At 40.2% G+C, this 20,696-nt stretch overlaps 1 protein-coding gene across 4 annotated transcripts; it reads left to right on the top strand.

Annotated features, from left to right (window-relative positions):
- Positions 1-2,475: 2,475 nt before the first annotated feature.
- On the top strand, positions 2,476-20,696 carry ZCCHC10 (zinc finger CCHC-type containing 10). 4 transcript variants are annotated; one of them, XM_037906860.2, is made up of 5 exons: positions 2,556-2,606; positions 7,877-8,020; positions 9,860-10,021; positions 15,081-15,122; positions 18,703-20,696. In XM_037906860.2, exons 2-5 carry the CDS (start codon positions 7,980-7,982, stop codon positions 18,968-18,970), a joined length of 513 nt encoding a protein of 170 aa, XP_037762788.1. In that variant the 5' UTR covers positions 2,556-2,606; positions 7,877-7,979; the 3' UTR covers positions 18,971-20,696. The 4 variants fall into 4 exon arrangements, with proteins under 4 accessions (XP_007063677.2, XP_037762788.1, XP_043376669.1 ...); XM_037906858.2 differs by lacking the exon at positions 2,556-2,606 and adding an exon at positions 5,296-5,641 and having other exon boundaries at positions 6,457-8,020; XM_007063615.4 differs by lacking the exon at positions 7,877-8,020 and having other exon boundaries at positions 2,476-2,606.

The following is a 20,696-nucleotide window of genomic DNA, read 5'->3' as shown; positions in this document are numbered from 1 at the left end:
TGTCCAAAATATAGCATGTGAGTATGTGTGAAACCTGTTATATCCATTTATACAGTCAGTATCTCTAGAGCCTAATATAGCAACAAAAACACAAAGTGGTAACACTAGTTTATGTAACTGCCTAGCATCACATAGGAACTCTGTGGTCAAGCCAAGGACACGGTCAGAACAAGCTCTGGGAAACAAGACCAGTTGTTACACCTTATGACCTGAGCAGTTATCCAAGAATTTGGGGTCTTGTACAGTTAGAAGGAGAAATTGGTGACGGAGTCAGGTGTATGTTTGTAAATAAATAGGATTGCATCCAAGTCCTGTTTCCCTGAACACAGCAGGAATCAAACAAAGTGTGGAGAGGCAAGCAACATGATCTGAATAAAATTGGGACAGTGTATCTATTTTTGGTTTATCTATAGCACCTATCACTGTGGTATCTAAGAACTGGAAATCCTAAATCAGACTGTGACTCCAGGGAACCTCAGCTCCTTTGGGATTATTGAAGTTTGAAAGCCATTTAAGTTTATCATTCTTGTGATGAAGGATTTTTCCTCTCTCTGTGTGTTTCAATGTTCCATCCAAACTAATCCAGGAAAGAATCAGCTCCACCACTCCAAATTCACTCAGTTCAGTAGTTCCCTGAAATGAGGGTGTCTGGGCAGCAATAATGGGTATAACTGAACCCTGCGAGGCCAAAAGAATCTTCCCCAGAAAGGGAGGCGAAGACAGAAGGAAATATGGGCTTGTGGGAGGGGCCAAGATGCAGGCAACCCCATTGGGGGCAGTGTTCACCATGAGGAAAAAGTAATTAACAAGAGGAAGGAGTTGTGTATAGGGATCAGGCCTCAACGGAGAACATACCTGGCTGACACCTATGGGGGTGTCAGGGCCCAGTGTCGGTTTAAGAAGGCCCAGAGTGAAATGGATTTTGACCATTTAGGATTAAACCATGGAATCATGTGCAGATTGTATTGTTCTCAGACACGTTATAAAACAAAGTGTGGAGTAGCAAGCACCTCCTGTGGTAAATCTTACAGATTTCCAGATGGCTTTTGACAGCATACACAGAGACAGTCTTTGAAGAATTAGGGCATATTATGGAACACCAGCAAAAATAATTAGACTCATCAAGGATCAGTATGATAATGCTAAAAGCTCAATCTGAGGTGGTGACAACATCAGCCAACAATTTGCAGTGAAAACTGGAGTAAGGTAAGGGTGTATTATGTCCTCACTATTACTTGCACTTATCATGGACTATGTCATGAAGAAAGTAACTGCAAAAGGCAACCAAGGAATTTTATGGACAAACGATAACGCACAATTGGATGACCTTGTTTTTGCTGATGACATTGTCATGCTTCGTTCTTAAAGAAAAAAAAAGATACAGCTTTTGGCAGATACAGCAAAGCAAGCTGGTTTGTTCAACCACAAAAGAAGACAAAATATATAGCTATCCATGTATCAAAAGTAATCATCAGAGTGGATGAAGACACACTAGAAATAGTATGTTATTTTACATATCTAGGGAGTGAGATGTACAATGATAGTGACACCACGTTAGATATCAAGCAACAAATATCAAAAGCACCACACAGCTTTCATAAACTTGAAAAGAGATGGAAAAGTAGCATGGGCTTAAATTGCAGCTAGGGAAGTTTTGGTTGGATATTAGGAAAACATTCCTAACTCTCAGGGAAATTAAGCACTGGAACAAAGTCCCTACAGAGGTTGTGGAGTCTCATTCATAACAGCTGATTAAGAACAAGCGAGTTAAACAAACACCTGTCAGGAATGGTCTAGTTATTGCTTAGTCCTGTCTTGAATGCAGGGGACTGGACTAGATGACCCACTGAGTCCTTTTCAGTCCTACACTTCTATGATAGGCACTGACACAAAAATAGTTTTCTAACATTGGCAACATGTCTGTCCTCCTTTACGGAGCTGAGTCACGGAAATCTACAGCTAAAGCATCAAACATGGTAAGATCAAAATCTAAGCTAAAGCATCAAACATGGTAAGAAGATGATGATGGAGGGCATATTAGGAGAAGCTTTAAGGATGCACTTCTATGGCCAGTGATAACGTGGAAACCCCCTGGGAAGAGAAAAAGAGGGTGACCTAAAGAAACTTAGAGAAAGAAGCCAAATCCACCAGTGTGACACTCAGAAGGGTGAAGAGACCAGCCCAAAACGAAAACAAGAGGCGGGAACTGGTGCCTATGCACTGTGGGTACAGGAAGGTAAGAGGGGGACGGACCGCCCGGGGGAGGCATGCACATGGCCCCAGGAAGGGCGAGAGGCCCCGGGGGAGAAGGAGACTGGACAGATCTGAGCGCACCGCTGGAACGGCAGGGAGCCGCACTAGCGGCTAGGCAGGCCCGGAGGAGTGGAGCTGAGGTAGATGACGGGCCCCAGCACACGTCCTCTCTAGCCGCCAGGCGCCTGGCTCTTTGTGGCAGGCAGCTGCTGGCTTCTCTCCCAATGGGGAAGGAGGAGAAGGGCGGAATTGCCCAGCATGCAGCGCGGTGGCCTATCGTCGGCATCCCTCACTTTCCGGCCAGGGGCTAAGATGGCGACTCCCATGCACCGACTCATCGCTCGGCGGCAGGCGTGAGTGCGCCGGGCCGGGGGCTAAGGGAGGGTCCTCGGAGACAGCGGATCCCCGAGGGGCTTGTCTTCGTGCGGCGTCCCGTGGGCAGGGGAGCGGAGGGTTGTCTCGGAGGGGAAGCCTCAGGGACGCGGGCTCTCCTGGGAGGGGGCGCCTCGGAGGGGAGTCCCGGTGGAGGCGGTGATGCCCGTGTGCGTGGGACCCCTCGGGAGGTGTGTGGGGAGCAGAATCGCTGCCTTCACCCAACCCGGAGAGCCTGCAAGTGGGGTGTGGAGCAAGCCCTTGGGGAGGGGGGCGGGTAGCGGTGGCTGGCCAGGCCAGTCGCGTACGCCAGGGGCCGTGGTATAGGCGGTGATGGGCAGTAGATAATGCACTGCAAGTGTACAGGACCCCTCAGCCCCTCCGGTGTCTGACGTGCACCTTGCAGCACTGGAGTGCAACCCCTCCTCCCCCATAGGGGGACAGTCCCACGGTTAAAGGGCCGCAGCGTGAGAGCAGATTTTTCTTCTTTTAAAGTTGTAAATCTTTCGTTGGGATGGATAATGAAGTACTTCCTCCGAGAAAGAGCTGACTCTACCCTGTCTGTGCTGACTGTGAAATGGGACGGGCCTGCTGCTCACTGATTCCTAAAAACAAATTCTATAATGTAGATTGGAAGATTAAGTTAACCATGGTACAGAGCCTTACAGGAATAATAAATACTCTTCACTTCTCTAGCTCCTTGCATCTGAGGATTTCAAAGCTCTTTACAAATGTTAACAAACTAAGTGTTTCACTATCAGTGTGAGATAGCTAAGTACCACTACAGATCAGCCCCCTGATAAACAAAGAGGTTAAATGGGCTTTTTTCTCCCCCTTTTCAAAAGTTCAGAAAATATTCTGCTTGTTTTTTACACCAGAAATTCAGATCTTGTGTGTTATGGCAGACTCTGGTGATTAAAGAACTAGTGAAATGATGGTATTACAATAGTAAAGAATGAAAGTTGAATGACTGAGAGGGGAAGATGTCTCAGTCCGATTATTTAAAACTCTGGTTTTGAGTAGTTGTTAACACCAATGTCTTATTAATCAATCATGGCATTCTTTCAACAAAATGTTAAAGGTTCAACACCCCCACCTTTCAGTTAAGGTGTGAGAACTCACAATACCCAGTCTGGGAGATTCATGAGGTCCACAAGTAAACCAGTAAACACTATTTTAAAGTTTAACAAAAGAAAGGCAGAAAAAAATCATGTCGGGTTTATTAACACGTCCACAGAAGTGCACACAAAAAAGCATAAGCCTACATTTTTGTTTTTAAATTGTGCAGGTCACCTTAAAGTATCTTGGCCAAAGTAATTTCAGATGAATTTTTTTGTTCTTAGCCTTTCAAGCCAAGTGAGCAAAAGACAAGCCTGGGAGAAAGTACATCAAATGTATGTTTAGGGTTTCACTGTAGTATTTGGGAGTTTATTCCCTGTAACGATTTGTCATATTTGTCTCTTTCAGTTGTGATAATAAGGGGTGGATAGTGTTATTGCATTTCTTCCTTTTTCCAGGATTATGTAGTTTTTCCTTGCTCTTCAGTGGAAAGTTTCATAATTTCTGATGATTTATGGAATAATTATTTCTCTTTCATTTTGGAACAGTCTCTCCATTTCAACTTATCCTTTTACATGTTGGTTGTATGAGTTTTGCATTGTGCTATGTATCTCCTAGCTTCCATTTACAGTTTATAGTCACTGATCCCATGTTCAGTATGAGCTTGCCTTAGGCCTTGTGTACACTACAGTTTTGTCGACAAAAGTTATGTCGACACTCAAAAAACGCTATCATAAAAATCGGTATTGCATGTTCACACTCATTTCCTCTGTCAGCAGAGCACGTCCACACTTGGGGCACTAGCATGAACAGTGTGAGCAGTGCACTGTGAGTATGTATCCCACAGTCCAGTGTGACACCTTCTGCCGCTAGGTCTTGTGGGAAGGTGGAGCGGATCGTGGCGCATCTTGGGACTGGGCTTTATGTCCTGTGATGCATTGCTTTCTGTCCCAGCATTCCATGGGCTTCCGGCTTTCTTTTGCAGAATTTTTCAATGGCCCTTCTTTGCTGTGCACCCGGCATCTTTGTGAGAAGGGATGGATCCCGCACTGCTCTCTTATGCTCTGATAACTGTCATGAAGACAATGCGGATGGCAGTGCAGTTAATTGTGAAGAAGACTCCTAGTTGCCTGACATGCTGTGTGGTATGCATAGGAGCAACTTTAGATTGCTTTTGGCATTCACAGAACAGCTGCAGAGGGTAGACTGTTGCTTTTGGGCTCGGGAAGCACTGACTGGTGGGATCGTATTGTCATGCAGGTGTGGGATGATGAGCAGTGGCTACAGAACTTTTGGATGCGGAAAGCCACCTTCCTGGAACTGTGTGCGGAGCTCGCCCCAGCACTGTGGCGCAAGGACACCAGAATGAGAGCTGCCCTATCAGTAGAGAAGTGTGTGGTAATCGTATGAAAGCTGGCGACTCCAGACTGCTACTGGTTGGTCGTGAATCAATTTGGATTCGGAAAGTCGACTGTTGGGGCTTCATTAATGCAAGTGTGCAGGGCAATTAATCGCATCCTGCTACGAAGGACCATGACTCTGGGAAATATGCATAAAATAGTGGACGGCTTTGCAGAAATGGGTTTCCCTAACTGGAGGGGCACTAGATGGCACGCACATTCCAATTTTGGCACCAGACCACCTTGCAACGGAGTACATCAATAGGAAAGGGTATTTCTCCATGGTGTTGGAGGCGCTTGGTGATCACCATGGGCGTTTCACTGACATGAACGTGGGGTGGTCCAGGAAGGTGCATGACCACGCATCATCAGGAACTCTGGCCTGTATAGAAAGCTACAAGCGGGGACTTTCTTTCCAGACCAAAAGATTACAGTAGGGGATGTTGAAATGCCCATAGTGATCCTGGGAGACCCGGCGTACCCCTTACAGCCATGGCTCGTGAAACCTAACACAGGAAACCTGGACAGCAGTAAGGAGTGGTTCAACAACAGGCTGAGTAGGTGCTGGATGACTCTGGGATGTGCTTTTGGTAGATTAAAGGAGCACTGGCGATGCCTTTATGGCAGGTTAGACCTCAGTGAGGATAATATTCCCATGGTCATAGCTACAAGTTGTACATTGCATAATCTTTGTGAAGCTAAGGGTGAAAGATTTGCTCAGAGGTGGAGTATTGAGGCAGACTGCTTGGCTGCTGATTCTGAGCTGTCAGAGGGGGGCAATTTGAATCGGGGAGGCTTTGAGGCAACACTTTGAAAATGAGAACCAATCATGTATATCTCTGTGATTGGTGCTGCAGTGTTACATTACATGTAGTTTTCCTAGGAAGCAATGGTGACATTTGGGGTATTACATTCCAGTAAGCAAATGATTAAAATGCCTGTGTATGTATTGGTAGTGCCTGCTATCTCAATTTGTAGGAAACAAATAAAGATGAATTACCGTTCACAAACTTTGCTTTTATTGTACAAGAAACAGCACACAAAGGTGCTTGGTGGAAAAGGAGGTACCAGGGAAGGGCAAACGATCTGAGCTGTGGGTCCAGCTATCGTTTTTAAAGTTGTCCTGGGGAGTGGAGTGAAGGGGAAACTAAGAAATCCAGGAAAGCAGAAAGGACTGTGCCGGTGGAGTTTGGGGAGGGGTGCATGGAAAAAAGTTCTGAATGTGCTGCAGAGGAGGGTGGGCACGCATCTGCTCAGTCTGCAGCATTATTAAGGGCTTCAGCATCTGTGGTTGCTTCTCCGTGACTTTAATCATCTGCTCAGTAGCATCCTTAACAAACTTCTGATTTTTTTTTTCTGTCTTGCCTTTCAGCTTCCCTCCACTCCTTACATTTCCTTTTCTCTGCATTGGAGAAGAGCAGTACCTCCTGGAACATGTCGTCTTTGCTCCGACTTGGGCTGCCTTTTGTCAACAAAACTTAGTAGTGTAGACAAGGCCTTAGTGTTGTCCATTTCACTTGTGTGAGATTTGCTATTAGGGCTGTGGTTAGAAATCTGTAGCAGTCTAGTTTGTTTGATCTGTTTTTTCCCGGTGATTAGATTGCTTTTAGATTTTGATTTTATTTTGGTTTGGGTGGAATTGTCTGCTTTTTTGGTCAGGAGATGAGTGGTGTTGGGACCTGGAAGTGATGGTATGTTTTTGTTTGGTTTTACAGTCTAGTTTTCTAGTGTCTTCCAATAGAGAACATATGTGCTGGTTTGAGTTGGCACCAAAAGCTGAATGTTTGTTTGTGTTTGCGTGTTCATTAAGTGGAGGAACTGTGCTAGTTCTGCTCACATATGGCATCTGTGGCAGAGCCAGAAGTCTAAGGCCTGGTTTTGTTCAAAAATTAGATCAACCTAGCTATGTCGCTCAGGTCTGTGAAAAGTTTTGCATCCTTAGTTAGGTTAACCTAACCCCCAGTGTAGATGCGGCTAGATTGACAAAAGAATTCTTCCGTCAACCTAGTTACCTCCTCCTGGAGATTGAATCCAGGTTTTTTTCTGTCAATGTACCAAACTTCCTCCTCCTCCGAGCTTCAGTTGAGACAAGACTGATTTCTGTAGGAGTTGGCAGGGAGCTGATGCAGCAGAAAAACCTGCCCTCTCTACTAATCTCCATGGAGGAATAGGCAGGCGGCATGAGAATCTTCATCTATCTCTTAGCATGTCTAAAACATATATTGCTACAGTATATAGGTGTTTCAGCCCCTCTTCTTAGTCGGGGCTGGTAGCAGTATCTTTCCATTAGTTTGGATACCCCTCCAGCACATCCAAACCTATACAGTAACATTTTAGGAGCAAAGATCTTTTTTAATATTTGTCTATTAAGTGACATCCACCACATAAAATATATCAGTGATGATTTACTAGCTGTTTGGGGCCTCATTTTGTTTACAATTCCATGTATTCAGTAGTCTAAATACACCTAGTTAACCTTAAGTTCTTTTTTTAACCTTTGTAAAATTTCAAGTAGAGTTATTTTACTAGGCTAATGGGGGGCTGACCATTAAGTGCAATGTGCGTCTCAAGGCAGTTCAGAATTCACAGACAGTCTCTCGGTGGAGTCTAGAAATGGAGCTTGAGAAAATAAAACTTTTAAAAACCTTTCAGTAGCCCTAGAATTTTGTTCAGCCTACTTACTAAAAGTACTGTTCCCTACTGAAATTAAATTCTCAAAGTTAATTGTGTGCAATTAATTGTGAGTCTTACTTTTTCCCTATTGAATCTAAATTAGCACCATTTCTCCTTAGGGCTACTGCAAGAAGCCAGAGAAGTTTAGTCTCGAAAAGGTGTTGGATGTTATAGACAGGATGACTATTAGAAACTTGATAGACCTGGGAGCCTGAGTAAGTGATGACAAAGGCCAATGAACCATGCCATTCTTCTGTACCTCAGTAGGTGACTCATAGTTCCACACCAAACCAAAACATCCATCAATGCTAATAGCCTCTCTCTCCTCCTTCCTCCTATCCTCCTCCTCTTTACTGTGTCTAAATGCTAAATATGGAGTTAGGAATTTTCCTCTTTCTAGTAGTATATGGCTGTTGTATATATGTGGCTCTGAATGGACTGAACTTTCCAAAGTGAGTCTTTCAGTTGAGGGAAGAGGGGTAAAAGGCAGAGCTGAAAGGCAGCTTGGTGCAATAAACTAAGCAGAAGACTGGGAGTCAGAAAATCCTAGCTTTAATCTTGGCTCTGGCACCAATTTGTGATGTGACCTTGGGTGAGTCACTTAATATCTCTGCTTTAATTTCCTCATTTGTAACATTAGACTAATACCTACCTCATGGGAGTGTAAATATGAATCACAGTAAAAGTGCTAAATATTTTATTTTAAAGCTAAAGAAATTAATGAGGTGTGGGAGGGAAAAATAAAACAGAGGAAACAACTTTACCTCCTTTCCTGTGTCAGTGAAAAGTTGTTAGTGGGAACTCCCTTCTTCAGGATGAGTATATCATCAGAGTCTCATTTAACCTATATTAAACTGAAAGGAAGCATTTTTTCCTCTGTGAATTCTAGCAAAGTATTGCAAAATTCTGTGAATATTTACCAGTGTGGGCTCAAAATTATTCACCCATGGTTACTATGATGATGGTGAAAAATTAATAGTTTACACCTTCTCAGGAAGCAGGTGAGTAAAATTTTGCATGGCTAACTCTAGTGAATTATGCACGCAAGAAAGCTAGAATCAGGTTATACTTGGGATGGACAGAGTAGAATGTTACCTTTGAACTTCACATGCCTCAGTTGCATCTTTTGTGATAGCAGTCATTAATTGGCTGCTGAAATTGTAGGATTGCTCTTCAATTTCCCACAAGGAACACAGTGTCCTATTTAGTCTGACATTCTGTCCTGCCTCTAATCACTAGACTCCCATGATTTGAAAATTAGGATGCCCAAAATGTTGCAACAAACTGACTCAATGGATAGGAACAGATTTTTAGGTGCTTGTTTGAAAAAACTATGGAGGCAGGTACAAATTCTTTGGAGATTGTAACATCGAATACAATTTACTAACATTTATCTATGTTTATGTAACCCTATTTCACACAGTTGGTGCCGGAATATAAAAGATGCTGCCAAAATATTTGCCAGTTAGTTTGGGACAAGAATTGTGTTTTCCATAATTGAATTACCTTCGTTCACTGGCTGAAACTTAAGAATTGCTCCACTTCCATTTTTCTTCAAACTCTTTAATAGTTGCTTATGAATTTTAAATTCTGAAGGGAATGGGAAATTATGAACTCCCAGTAGAGTGAGGAAAGATTGATAGAGACCAACCAATAGGAGTTACTAAACTAAAATGCTGGCCACACACCACTTGCCAAGAGCCAAGTGTAGTTTAGTCTTTACCACTTCAGCAGAAAGAGAGAATTGAGAGCTCCAGTTCTGGAATAGAAAAGTGTCTTTGTGTGCATTCTGATAAATAACTGATACAGGAACATTCCAGTAATCACAAAGGACCCAATCCTGCCATTGACTATATGCAGACATATGCATGTGCTTGTCTGGAGCTCTAGTGAAATGCAGGATTGTTCTGACTTGAGAAAAGCTAAAGCACCAATAAATACAGGCAGACAGTTGAAGCTCAAATTAAACAAGACAAATACTTTGTCTTAGGACTGGTATGCTAAAATGCACGATGTAATTTTCAATAGACAGTGTTGATTGTGCTTAAATATCCCAACTTTAAATACAAACCTGCTCTTAAGCAAATTCTGTATTTTTGTAGGGAGGCCAACAAGCAGCATGTGAGATGTCAGAAGTGTTTAGAGTTCGGACATTGGACCTATGAATGTACAGGGAAAAGAAAATATCTACACAGACCATCAAGGACAGTTGAATTAGCGAAAGCTCTGAAAGAAAAAGAAAACAGACTATTGTTGCAACAAAGGTAAGATCAGCTGGGCTAAAGCTTAAAAGCCATTAGCAGAAGTATGTATAGACTGTATTTGGAAGATTGTAGTAGCGTGGTCAGTTTTCTTTGTGTGGTTTTTGTGTTCATTCTCTTGAGTCTGTATGTGTAACTCCCATTAACATTAATAGTTACTGTATGTACATCAGAGGATATATATATGTATTTGTATCCCACAGTATCCACAAGTTATTTGGTCAGCCTTCCCCTGTTATAACTTAGGTCAAACAGGTTTTTTAAACAAAAATGGGTCACTGGAATAAAGTCAAAATAAGTAATGGGGCCTTTATGTAATGGGGCATTGTTTTCTGGGCACGTTGATCACTTACCTTATTACATGTTTACATGGGGCTTAGAAAACAGTTTGTGTACATCTTTTCTAGTGTGGGGACAATAATCACAATTAGAAAAGTATGTGATGTGTCCATTTTTGTAGTCTCACCATAAATGTTCACCAACAAAAACATAAGTGCTACGTTAACAGTGTATCAGGAGCATAGTTTTTCCTTGTATTTAGTTTTGAAGAATAAAAAGCAAATAGGGGAGCAAGATATGGATTCATATGTATTGCCAATTCTTTATTCCTAGAAATATGGGGATACATTTTATTGGATTAAAAGAACTACATGCTTTGCAGTTTTGACATCTGAGACACCTGGGCAGGTGATACCTGCAACCAAGAAGAAATAGCCAAATTGGACTTTGCCTTAATCTGAAGTGTGACTTCACTTATTCTTTTGGCCCCTAGATAGAATTTTGTTGTTTCTCCGAGCCAAGAATTCAGTATTCAAACATTTCACCCTTTTAATCAAAAGTGCCTTCAAAGAGAAAATAATTTAATGAACTTAGAAGCTTTCAAAATGTTGAACATAAAGGGATATTTCATATAATTTTTATGTCAACCATCCTCCTAGCTGTTATCATATACTGAATAGCAATGGTACTCACTATTGGTAGCAATAGTAGGAACACTATCATAGGCAAGAACTAATGGCTGCTGATGTGTTGAACCATGTGTTGTGTAGACTTGTTTTAAGCAGGGTTAGACAACACAGTGCTTAATGCCATTGGCCAAGTGAAGCCCAAGGATTTAAGGTGTCTTAAGCATTTTAATTCTAACTTTATTTTTCCCTTTGTCAGTTGCTTATGACTTTCTAAATCTTTATTCTTTCGGGGCTGAAATTTTCTATGCAAGTATAACACGGATAGACCCCGGTTGTCGGCGGGGGGATCAAACCTGGGACCTCTGAAGCTTAATGTATGAGCCTCTATGGAATGAGCTAAAAGCCTTAACTGAGGCAGTAGCAGATTCATTAATCTCTAAGTGGTCTTGGTGCCACTAAATGGGACAGAACATCACATCCAGAAGGTGTGGGGGTTACACAAGGTCTCCACCGAAGGGTTAATTTTCTTTTAAAGTCTGAGCAAAAAATGGTTCAGCCATTTTTAAAAACGTGAGCGGTGTGGAGGAAAATACTTTATTATAAAAAAAAATGTTTTAAACTATTTCTTTTTAAAAGGTTTTATGTGGAAATAGTTTGGCATTAGAAAGGTGAAATTTGGTATGAGGCTAATATTTTATGAGATGCACTTTTCAGTGGTGCAGTAAAAACTGGTTTTGATTTGGCAGTTATGAGTCTTTGAAAATCATAGGTGGTGCATTAAAATTTTTTTTAGCACAAGCACTTTTAAAATAATTATTTTCTAGAGAAAAGGGGAATGCGATGGCGGAGGGTGAGGGTTTTTAAAAAAAACTTGATAGGTGTGCATAATTACAGCATAATGAGATTCAAAATCTATTTCACTTATGTTATGACCTGTGTACATAATGATTTTTTTGGACTTTTCTTAAAAAACCCCAACAAAAAGCTAGGACATTCCATATAAAAACCTACATAGAACAATATGGTTGTAAAAGCAATATGCATTTACAAGGGCCAGAATTAAAGCCATTGTGTCAGTCTTAACATCTTCATTTTTTGACAACTGTAGTTTTTTAAAGGGAATAACTGCATATCTAATATAGCCTTGCACTGGCAAACAAGTCCTGTTGTCCAAGACTAGGTAATGTGAAAATAATTTTGCATTATGATCCTTCTAGTTAGTTATTAACCTAGATGGAGGTTGTGTGACCTAAAATCAAGGAACTTCAGTACAAAGTAATAATTCTGATTATGAAGCCCTCTAAGACATAATGACTGTGTGCTTTTAGACACTTAAATTTATTCCAATTTTGATGCAACATTTGGAACATATTTCCTTGTCCCTACTTGTTAGGTATCAAGTACTGTACAATAGCTGGGGTGAGGAAGGGAAGTGAAGTAAGAACGAAATGTAAAGATACTTTAAATACTGCAAATAATGTTCTTAATGAAGACAATGAAAAGAGAATTTTAAAGGCTTCTAAAATTCTAAAAAGGTTGCTGTAAGATTCTAAAAGAGGAAAACTGAATTACCGCTTGTTTAAAAACGTAATACATTTTATGTAGTACAAAGCTGAGACGTGTAATACCTCCTCAACATCCTGAGGGCAGACACCCTGGCTTTTCTATAGTGAATGATGACATAAGTACAGTACCAAATGGAAGCTTGAAAGGTTTCATTCCAGTAGCTGCCAAGTTTTGTGCAACTCTGTGTGATACATGTAAATTACCCAATTTTTAATATTTGTAACTAATTTGCATACTAGCACGGACTTCAGCTATGTGATTCTGTGTAGGGGAGGGGTGTGGATTTAATGCTCATGCATCTGTAGAGAATTAAGATCTTGGTTTATCTATAGGGCAGCAGCGGGGCAATAATAAAACAACACAGGTTTGATCCCACAATCTTCAGATTTATGCCATCGTCCTCTACCATGGCAACTATAGGAATAACTGATAGGGGAAGCTTACTGTTATCCCCCTATGGAGCAGATTGTAGAGGGGGAGATAGCACACTTTATTACTGGGTTATTACTGCTTGTGAATGCAGAGTATGAGGATTCCTGATTTGTATTGCTGGCTCTGGGAGCCGAGTATGGTAGAGTAGAGATTGCATAGCCAAGTATAATAATGTCTCTGTTTGGATCATCTGCAGAGTTTGAACCTGGGAGTTCTGGATTTAAAAGTATAAGCTTCTACCACTTGAGCTCCAGGACAATACGCATTAGCATAGAGGCAGTAGCAGACTCATAAACTTCTGTCTGGGTTGGCCACTAAGAATCTACACTCTGTTATCATGGTTAGGCTAACACATAATCTAGGCCCTTACTTCTGAGAGGCAATTTGGCAAATTAGAGACCGGGGTTGTATTCTCAGCTTTGCCTGGTGTAAAATGAATGAATGATAAATGCCTCCTCTAAGGTGGAGCATGAGGCCCTGATTAGTAAAGGTTGCGGAGGTCACAGAAATATGGAGAACAATTAGTAAAAGAGTTGGGATTAGAATTTGTGATCTCCTGGTTTGTAGTTTAGTGAACCCTCTGTATGGCTACTGGGGATTATGTGAGGAAAGCACTCCTCTTGCACACAGACCCATGACGTTTTACCAGTTGTTCAGGAATGCTTGACATCTTGCAATATGCTCATGCATTTTGCAGGTCTGTGTGACGGTAGGCAAGTCTGCATTCTCCTTGATGTTACCTACCACCATTTTATTAAAATATTATGTTAAAAAAAACCAAACCATTATTTCGGAATCTGTATGGATGAGCTCTGTTTTCTAAAATCCGTTGCTGCTCATCTTTTAAGTGAAATGTGAGTAACTGAATTGTAAAAACCAGAAATAGTTTTTGCTTCTATTTATCTAAGTTTGCTTCTAATATTAGGCCTTGATTAAGGAAAGAATCCCTTTTTGGGAAAGGTCTTAAATCCACGGGATGTCAAATGGGACGTAAATACAAGCTAAAGTTAAACATATGCTTAAAAGCTTTCTGGAGCCAATGGCTCAATGGGCTGCTGTGGTTAAGGCATATCAGTTTCATAGCCAACAGTGTACCAGGGAGGGATGTGGCCAGCATCACATCAAAGATGGTGAGTAGAGGAAACCTTTCAGTGTGAAGTCAAGTGATATGCATCTGAAGAAGTGGGGTTTTTATCCACAATAGCTTATGCACAAATAAATCATTTAGTCTTAAAGGTGCCACAGGACTGCTCGTTGTTTTTGTGGATACAGACTAACACGGCCACCCCTCTGATACTTGGTACTCAAACGCAGGATCTTCAGGACTGTAGCTGAGGACCTTAACCACACAGACACGCTACTCCACTCCCCGAATAGGGATGGAATTAATTACATACTTAAATGCTATGCAAAATAGAGGCCTCATGTGGTTTACTTCTGCTGTTGGCTGAAAGGGTGATATGACCATATGAATTGAAAGGGGAACAGTCATGGCAAATTTGGCCTAATTCTGCTACTTTGTGGAAATGTTTTCTCAAAAGTTAAGACCAACAGAAATCTCCTTCGGAATTAAAAAGGAAATCCCATGGAGAAACCATTTTGTTAAACAAGCATTTCACTGCAGTGTTTGAAACCCAAACTTTCTATCAGTGTGTGAATGCATGAGGACCTGAAAGTGAAATAGCTAGATATTATTAATAAAAATGGACTGTTTTCTCTCCATTGCACAGGAGAGAAATTCATGAAGAACGTAAATGATGAAAGCTAATTTAGATTTTGAAAACTTAGTTTTAATAATTTGAGGTATTAGGTAAAGAAAACTTGTACACATCTTCTTTTCACACCGACAGTATCACTTTAATGTAAAGAACCCTTAGCAGAAGGTAACTGAGAGTGTGGCATACTCAAATACAAAAAATGTTTAAAAGGATAAAATACAACAGCTTTATTTAAGTTATAGGGAATGTCTTCTTGGGTTGAAAAATGGCTGAAAGTGAATGTGCCAAGTGAACTTTAGTCATTACAACCCACTGTTTACTTTTCTGCCAGTGGGATGATGATTTTCTATTATAAATCTCAACTCCACTATGCACCTGTTTACTTAATTTTTCCCACTGCATTAATCAAAGCCATTGTTTTTCCCTCCCCTTAATTAGAACTGGAGAAGGTACTGCAGAAAGGAAGACCAAGAAAAAAAGGTATGTGGGAAAAGATTAAAACTGCAGCTATTCCATTGCATTATGTTGCACTCATTACGGAGAGGGTAATTTGAAAGAGGGTGTGTGGGATACGGAAAGTAGAAATTGCAGTGAAGGTTGTTTGTTGCCTTTGGCCTCCTTTAAGTAGTCATGCTATGAGCATTTGAAGTTTCTCCAACCCCTTCACCTTCTAATTCTCTGACTTCACTTTTTCCTTTTTGATCTTCCCTTCTCTACATACTCTTCCCTTTAGTAGAAAAAAATATTCCTTCCTTTGGCTAGAAGGGCATTATTTTGTATTTCAAATAAGTGCAATAATTGACTACGGTTTTCCAGTTAATAATAGTTCTTTCTCCTCAGCTTGCTGTTCCTTCTCTCTTCCCCATTCCGAACTGTCATCTCCCTCTAAAAGTTTTTCTAGCGACTGTAAACAAAACAAATCCAAACCCAACCAAACAAAACTATCATTGACACTAAAATTGGGTCTTATGAAGCAGTGCTAGCGCTGCTGGGAACAGCTACACCAGTTTCATTATTGTGTTAGTATAAAAAACAAGTAGAACTTTGTTATAAGGTTGCCATTGGTGCTGTCATGTGTTCAGTATCTGCGAGCAACATTTTTGTGAGACAATCCCAAATGGAAATATGGTATAACCGTCTTCTCCCACTTCTAGCTTAGTGCCTCCTTTATTGCTGCTCTGCTGATTGAAATGGCCACCCACGCTCCACTTCAGAAAACACCCTTGGTGTCAGAATCCCTCCTTTAAGGGAGACTTGCAAACAAGTTTAAAATGTTGGTCTGGTGTCTTTTTCTTTGTATCTTTATGAGATTATATATATAAGAGGCCAGAAAGGCTTTTTTAAAAAGCCTGTATTTGCCATAAGATATCAAAAATGTCAAGACTGGTTTTACTGGTGGATTTCTGGGTGAGCTCTCAGCTCAGCTGAAGAGGCAATGTTTTTTATTAAAGATGTCCTTTTATTTTGGAAAAAATATTTTAGACTTTATTTTTACATTGACAGACCCATTTTTTTCTTTGCAGATCACCTTTAAAACATTACACATTCTTGGTTTGAATTGTTTTCTCACGTGTTATAGTCCTCTTCAGATCCAGCCACAGTATTCATTTATTTGCATATAAGGCATCACGTACACTTACTATGCGTTAGGAAGAGTTAAATACAAAAATACTCAATGCAGCATGTTGTTGTATACTTAAAATCCTGAAGTTAAGAGATGCAAAAGTTAAGGTTCCAGTAGCATTGCTACAGGCTTAACCAGAAAAATACGAAATGACAAAACTCCTGCAACTGTGCCCCATAACTTTTAGGTTGCTTTGGGCTTTCTTGTGCCCACACTAGCCCTTACCACTTCCCTCATGGCACTCTTTTGGAAGGTAGATTGCAAACCCCAAGACACTTGGTCTTGTACTCTGGCTGATTCTGCCTCCTTTGATCCATGGGTCTACTGCTTATTCTGAGGCACTTATCTGTAGTTGTATCTAGTGTGCAGTATCAGAGATCTGATTCGGGTTGCCTTATATAAAAACTCATTTTATTGATACATTATTGAAATGGAATTTCAAAATCAGTGCATCTATTCAGATACAAAATATAAAAAAAATGTCTAGAGCATGATCTAAAGGTTACTTTTCTTACACTATCTAAGCCATGTGTGTATCACTGCCTCTTTCAAGGAAGTACATTTCTTCATCTGCCCCAATGATTCATCCCCCTTGTGTAACCAAACCAACAGACTATATATTATGTAACCTTCTGAAAGCAAGTACAGTAGAACCTCAGAGTTACAAACACTTCGGGAATGGAGGTGGTACATAACTCCGAACAAAACTTTATGGTGGTTCTTTCAAAAGTTTGCAACTGAACATTGACTTAATACAGCTTTGAAACTTTACTATGCAGAAGAAAAATGCTGTTTTCCCTTTATTTTTTAGTAGTTTACATTTAACACAGTACTGTACTGTACTTTTTTTTTTTTTTTTGGTCTCGTCTCTGCCTCTGCCCGATTGCATAATTCTGGTTCTAAATGAGGTGTGTGATTGACTGGTCAGTTCATAACTCTGGTGTCTGTAACTCTGAGGTTCTGCTGTAGATGATGTTCTGCTTCCTATCCCTGGCCCTTGCCCTCTCCCCAAAAATATTTCTGTCAAGGGAATAGCTATTAGACATTATCTGAAAGTACCCACTCTACTACCTATGTAGTGATCCATCCTGATGATTCCGAACACCACTTTAAGATGTGGCTTTTATTAGCTTATTTTCTGGAGATTCCTTCCTGAGCAGCTGTGTATAAACTGCCCTCAATAGAATGTATATTAAGATGTTAATGGCTCAGAACATCATAACACACGGCTCCACGTATGTCAGTTTGACACAACTGTGGGTGCACAATGAGGCAGAGTTAATGTAGTTGTTATAACCTTAGCTTATGAATTTCCTGACTTAGTGATTTTCAACTAAGCACCCTTAATCTTATGAAAGCATTTAATTTCCTTTTTTCTGGAGAAAAGCGAACCTATGCTTAATATTTCTAGCACTTTACATAGTACCAGTTAGGAATGACATTCAGTTGACTGAATGGAATGAGAGCAAGGTGAGCTAGCACCTTTGGTTTTGGGCTGAGGTATGTTTGGAAAACCTGTGTTGTTCATTTTTGGCACCTAGTAGCATTGTCCATACCAAAATCTCAAACTGCTTAGGAGCAGTAGCACACCTGCAATAGCTTTATCTTAATGGGAAAATGACTGATTTTTAAAAATCAAAATGAAAGCTTCTAGTTTTCAGAATATGAATTCAGAAAAATGGCAGAGCATGCAGGCCTTCATGATATTTACCCCCATATTCATGTTTTTTCTTTGCCCTTGATAAAACTATTTTTAAAGGATTTGTTTTTCTGAAAGTTTCCCTGAGATTATTAAAATCTCCATCCCACAAAATGTTACTGTAGTGGTGGGCACGTTGGATTCCTTCTCCCTCAGTAGCTTGGGAGCAGCATCCCTTGGGTGAAATTCTGACCCACTGAAGTCAATAGTAAAACTCTCACTGACTTCAGTGGGGCTAGAATTTCATCCAGGGAGAATGTACAATAATGTGTCAAAGGAGCAGATCTTCATTAAGCTTTTCTAAAACCTTTGTTGTCATTTTTTTTTTCCTATCATTTTTTCCTATCACTTAAAACTTTTATTCCCTCTCTCCCACTCTAACCAAGCAAAGACCCCAGTCCTCAGTAAGGATGATACCTGTACCAAGTTTCAAACCTTTGCTTTTTCTCCTGTAGTTATGTTTTGTTTTACAATGGGGAAGTATGTATTGTACTGTCCCATTACTCAAATGGCTGAAGGGTATTTGTTCAAAATAGAAGCAAGAAAGTGGAGGAAATACCAGCTTCAGACAAAGTCACGTCTGGAAAGTTTGAGCCCAAATGGTGAATGTTTTTGAGCTTATAAAAGCAAGCTTGTAATGAACATTGTTTTTTGTAGTTGTGCCTTCAGCAGGTCTGTTCAATGACCACTGTACTGGGAAGAAACTCTCTCACCTGTCCTTTTCATGTTTCTTGTAGGTCTAAGAGCGTGACCAGTTCCAGCAGCAACAGCAGCATCAGTTCAGCTAGTGATTCTTCGTCCGAGAGTGAAGATTCCTCTACCTCTTCTTCTTCTGATGACAGCGACAGTGATGAAAGCTCCTCCACTTCCTCATCCTCCCCATCTTCAAGTAGTTCTTCCTCTTCCTCAGACTTCGAGTCAGATTCTAGTTCCTCCAGTAGCAGCAGCACCAGCACAGACAGCAGCTCTGATGATGAGCCACCGAAGAAAAAGAAGAAGAAATAGCGCGGTGCCATGTTCGGTGACAATGTAGGACTGGTATTAGTGAACGATAATGTCATTCTCTAAGGAGGTTTTGAATACATTATTGCCAAACAGCTTAACTGGTTAAAATTTCTACAGTTTAAAACTTTCTAAGTGTTTTACATATTCGTCATAGGACATAAAAAGGTATACATGGCAAGTGAGACTTATTGAAAGAGTATTTTTGTGGTTAATCCTTTAATAGGAAATTTTACTTTTTTAGTTTAAAAATCTGTCATCAGATTTGTTTATATGACCTAAAGTCCAGTAACCCTAATGTTTACATGCCAGAGAGCAAAACCTTCTTGTTTCAGATTGTGCTGTATACATCATATACTGACTCTCCGTTTACAGCAGCTTCATTTATGTTTTAAAAAATCCTGTAAACTAGTTAGGGAGGAAGAGGAATAAGAGCTTCTAACACCATTGGCTGTGTAGTACTCAAATAGCATTACCATTATCTGGCTAAACTGAATGCACAGTATTGCTCAGAGAGTGACTTCCGTCCCTTTGCTGAGAAATATATTATACTTTGCTGCTGAGCTTTTCTCAAATGGCTTTTCCTGAGATTTCCAGGTCAAAGATTAATTGCAACATAAAACTTTTATTAGCGCTAATTTGTTAGAGATCCATATGCTGTTTGTACTGTACAAAGGCTTTAGCTAGTCTTTTCAACTTTGCCTGTTTCCTGAGCTCATGGAACTGTAACATTCTCTGAGACAAAGAATGTCTCTTGCAGCAGTAGCATTGGAATAAGATGAAGGTTATGGGCAGGGGGTGCGAATCATAATAACTGATGCTGCTTAGGAGTTTCATCTTTGTGCCTTTTTTATAAAATTAAATGTATCCTAAAAAGAGAGGGGCCATAGTGGTGTCTCTGCCCCACCCCCTCAACTCATTTAGCTTTCCACACAGAATATGAGTCAGAGAATTTGGAGAAATGGTAGTAACATAAATATAATCGAGGCATTATTTTCAAAGCAAGGACAAAAAGCTATTTTCATTGGAAGTTTGGTAAGAAAAAATGAGTCACCTTTAAATGTAGTTCCCAAAAGGAAGATATTTCCCTTTTGCTATTTTTGCAAAATTATTATGTAGTGTAAGATTGTCAATTTACATTTGTTGGGCACATGGTAGCTGGCATTATAGTCTGCAGTATAAAATGATTATTTGGCTCAGTCCATTATTTTTACATAAGAAGTTTGTGCACATTCGTGAAAGAAATGAAAGAGGCATATTAGCTAAAAAACCCAGCAAACTAGCATCACAGCCCTGCATATTGCAAGATGTCTTTTGCAAGTTGCTAAATAGAACTAATTTGCTGTTGTGGTGAATTTAAGCAGATGGCATTAGTCATTTAATTTTGTGATGCAGTCTCCTTTTCAATTTCTTATTGATGGAGTTCCGTTTTTTTGGGACGGGGCATCATATGTGAAAGAAAATTCTTAGATATCCTGGTTTAGGTAAAATATAGTAATTAAACTATTTTTTATATTTTTATGGAAAAAGTAGTGTGTAGAATTACTTTGGAATAAAATGTGCTTCTATTTAAATGTTTGAAAATATGTATGTTGTGTGTTTTAGTCTGTAATCATTACTGAGTTTTACAGAACACGCTGAAGACTGTAAATAAAACTGCCAGGAAATTGTTTGTCATCTTAGAGAATGTACCATTTAATGGGAAAAGTTAATAAATTATTAAACACTG

The sequence above is a fragment of the Chelonia mydas genome, chromosome 8, assembly GCF_015237465.2.
Source record: "Chelonia mydas isolate rCheMyd1 chromosome 8, rCheMyd1.pri.v2, whole genome shotgun sequence".
Taxonomy (NCBI): domain Eukaryota; kingdom Metazoa; phylum Chordata; order Testudines; family Cheloniidae; genus Chelonia; species Chelonia mydas.
This window is presented reverse-complemented; position numbering and strand designations above follow the sequence as displayed.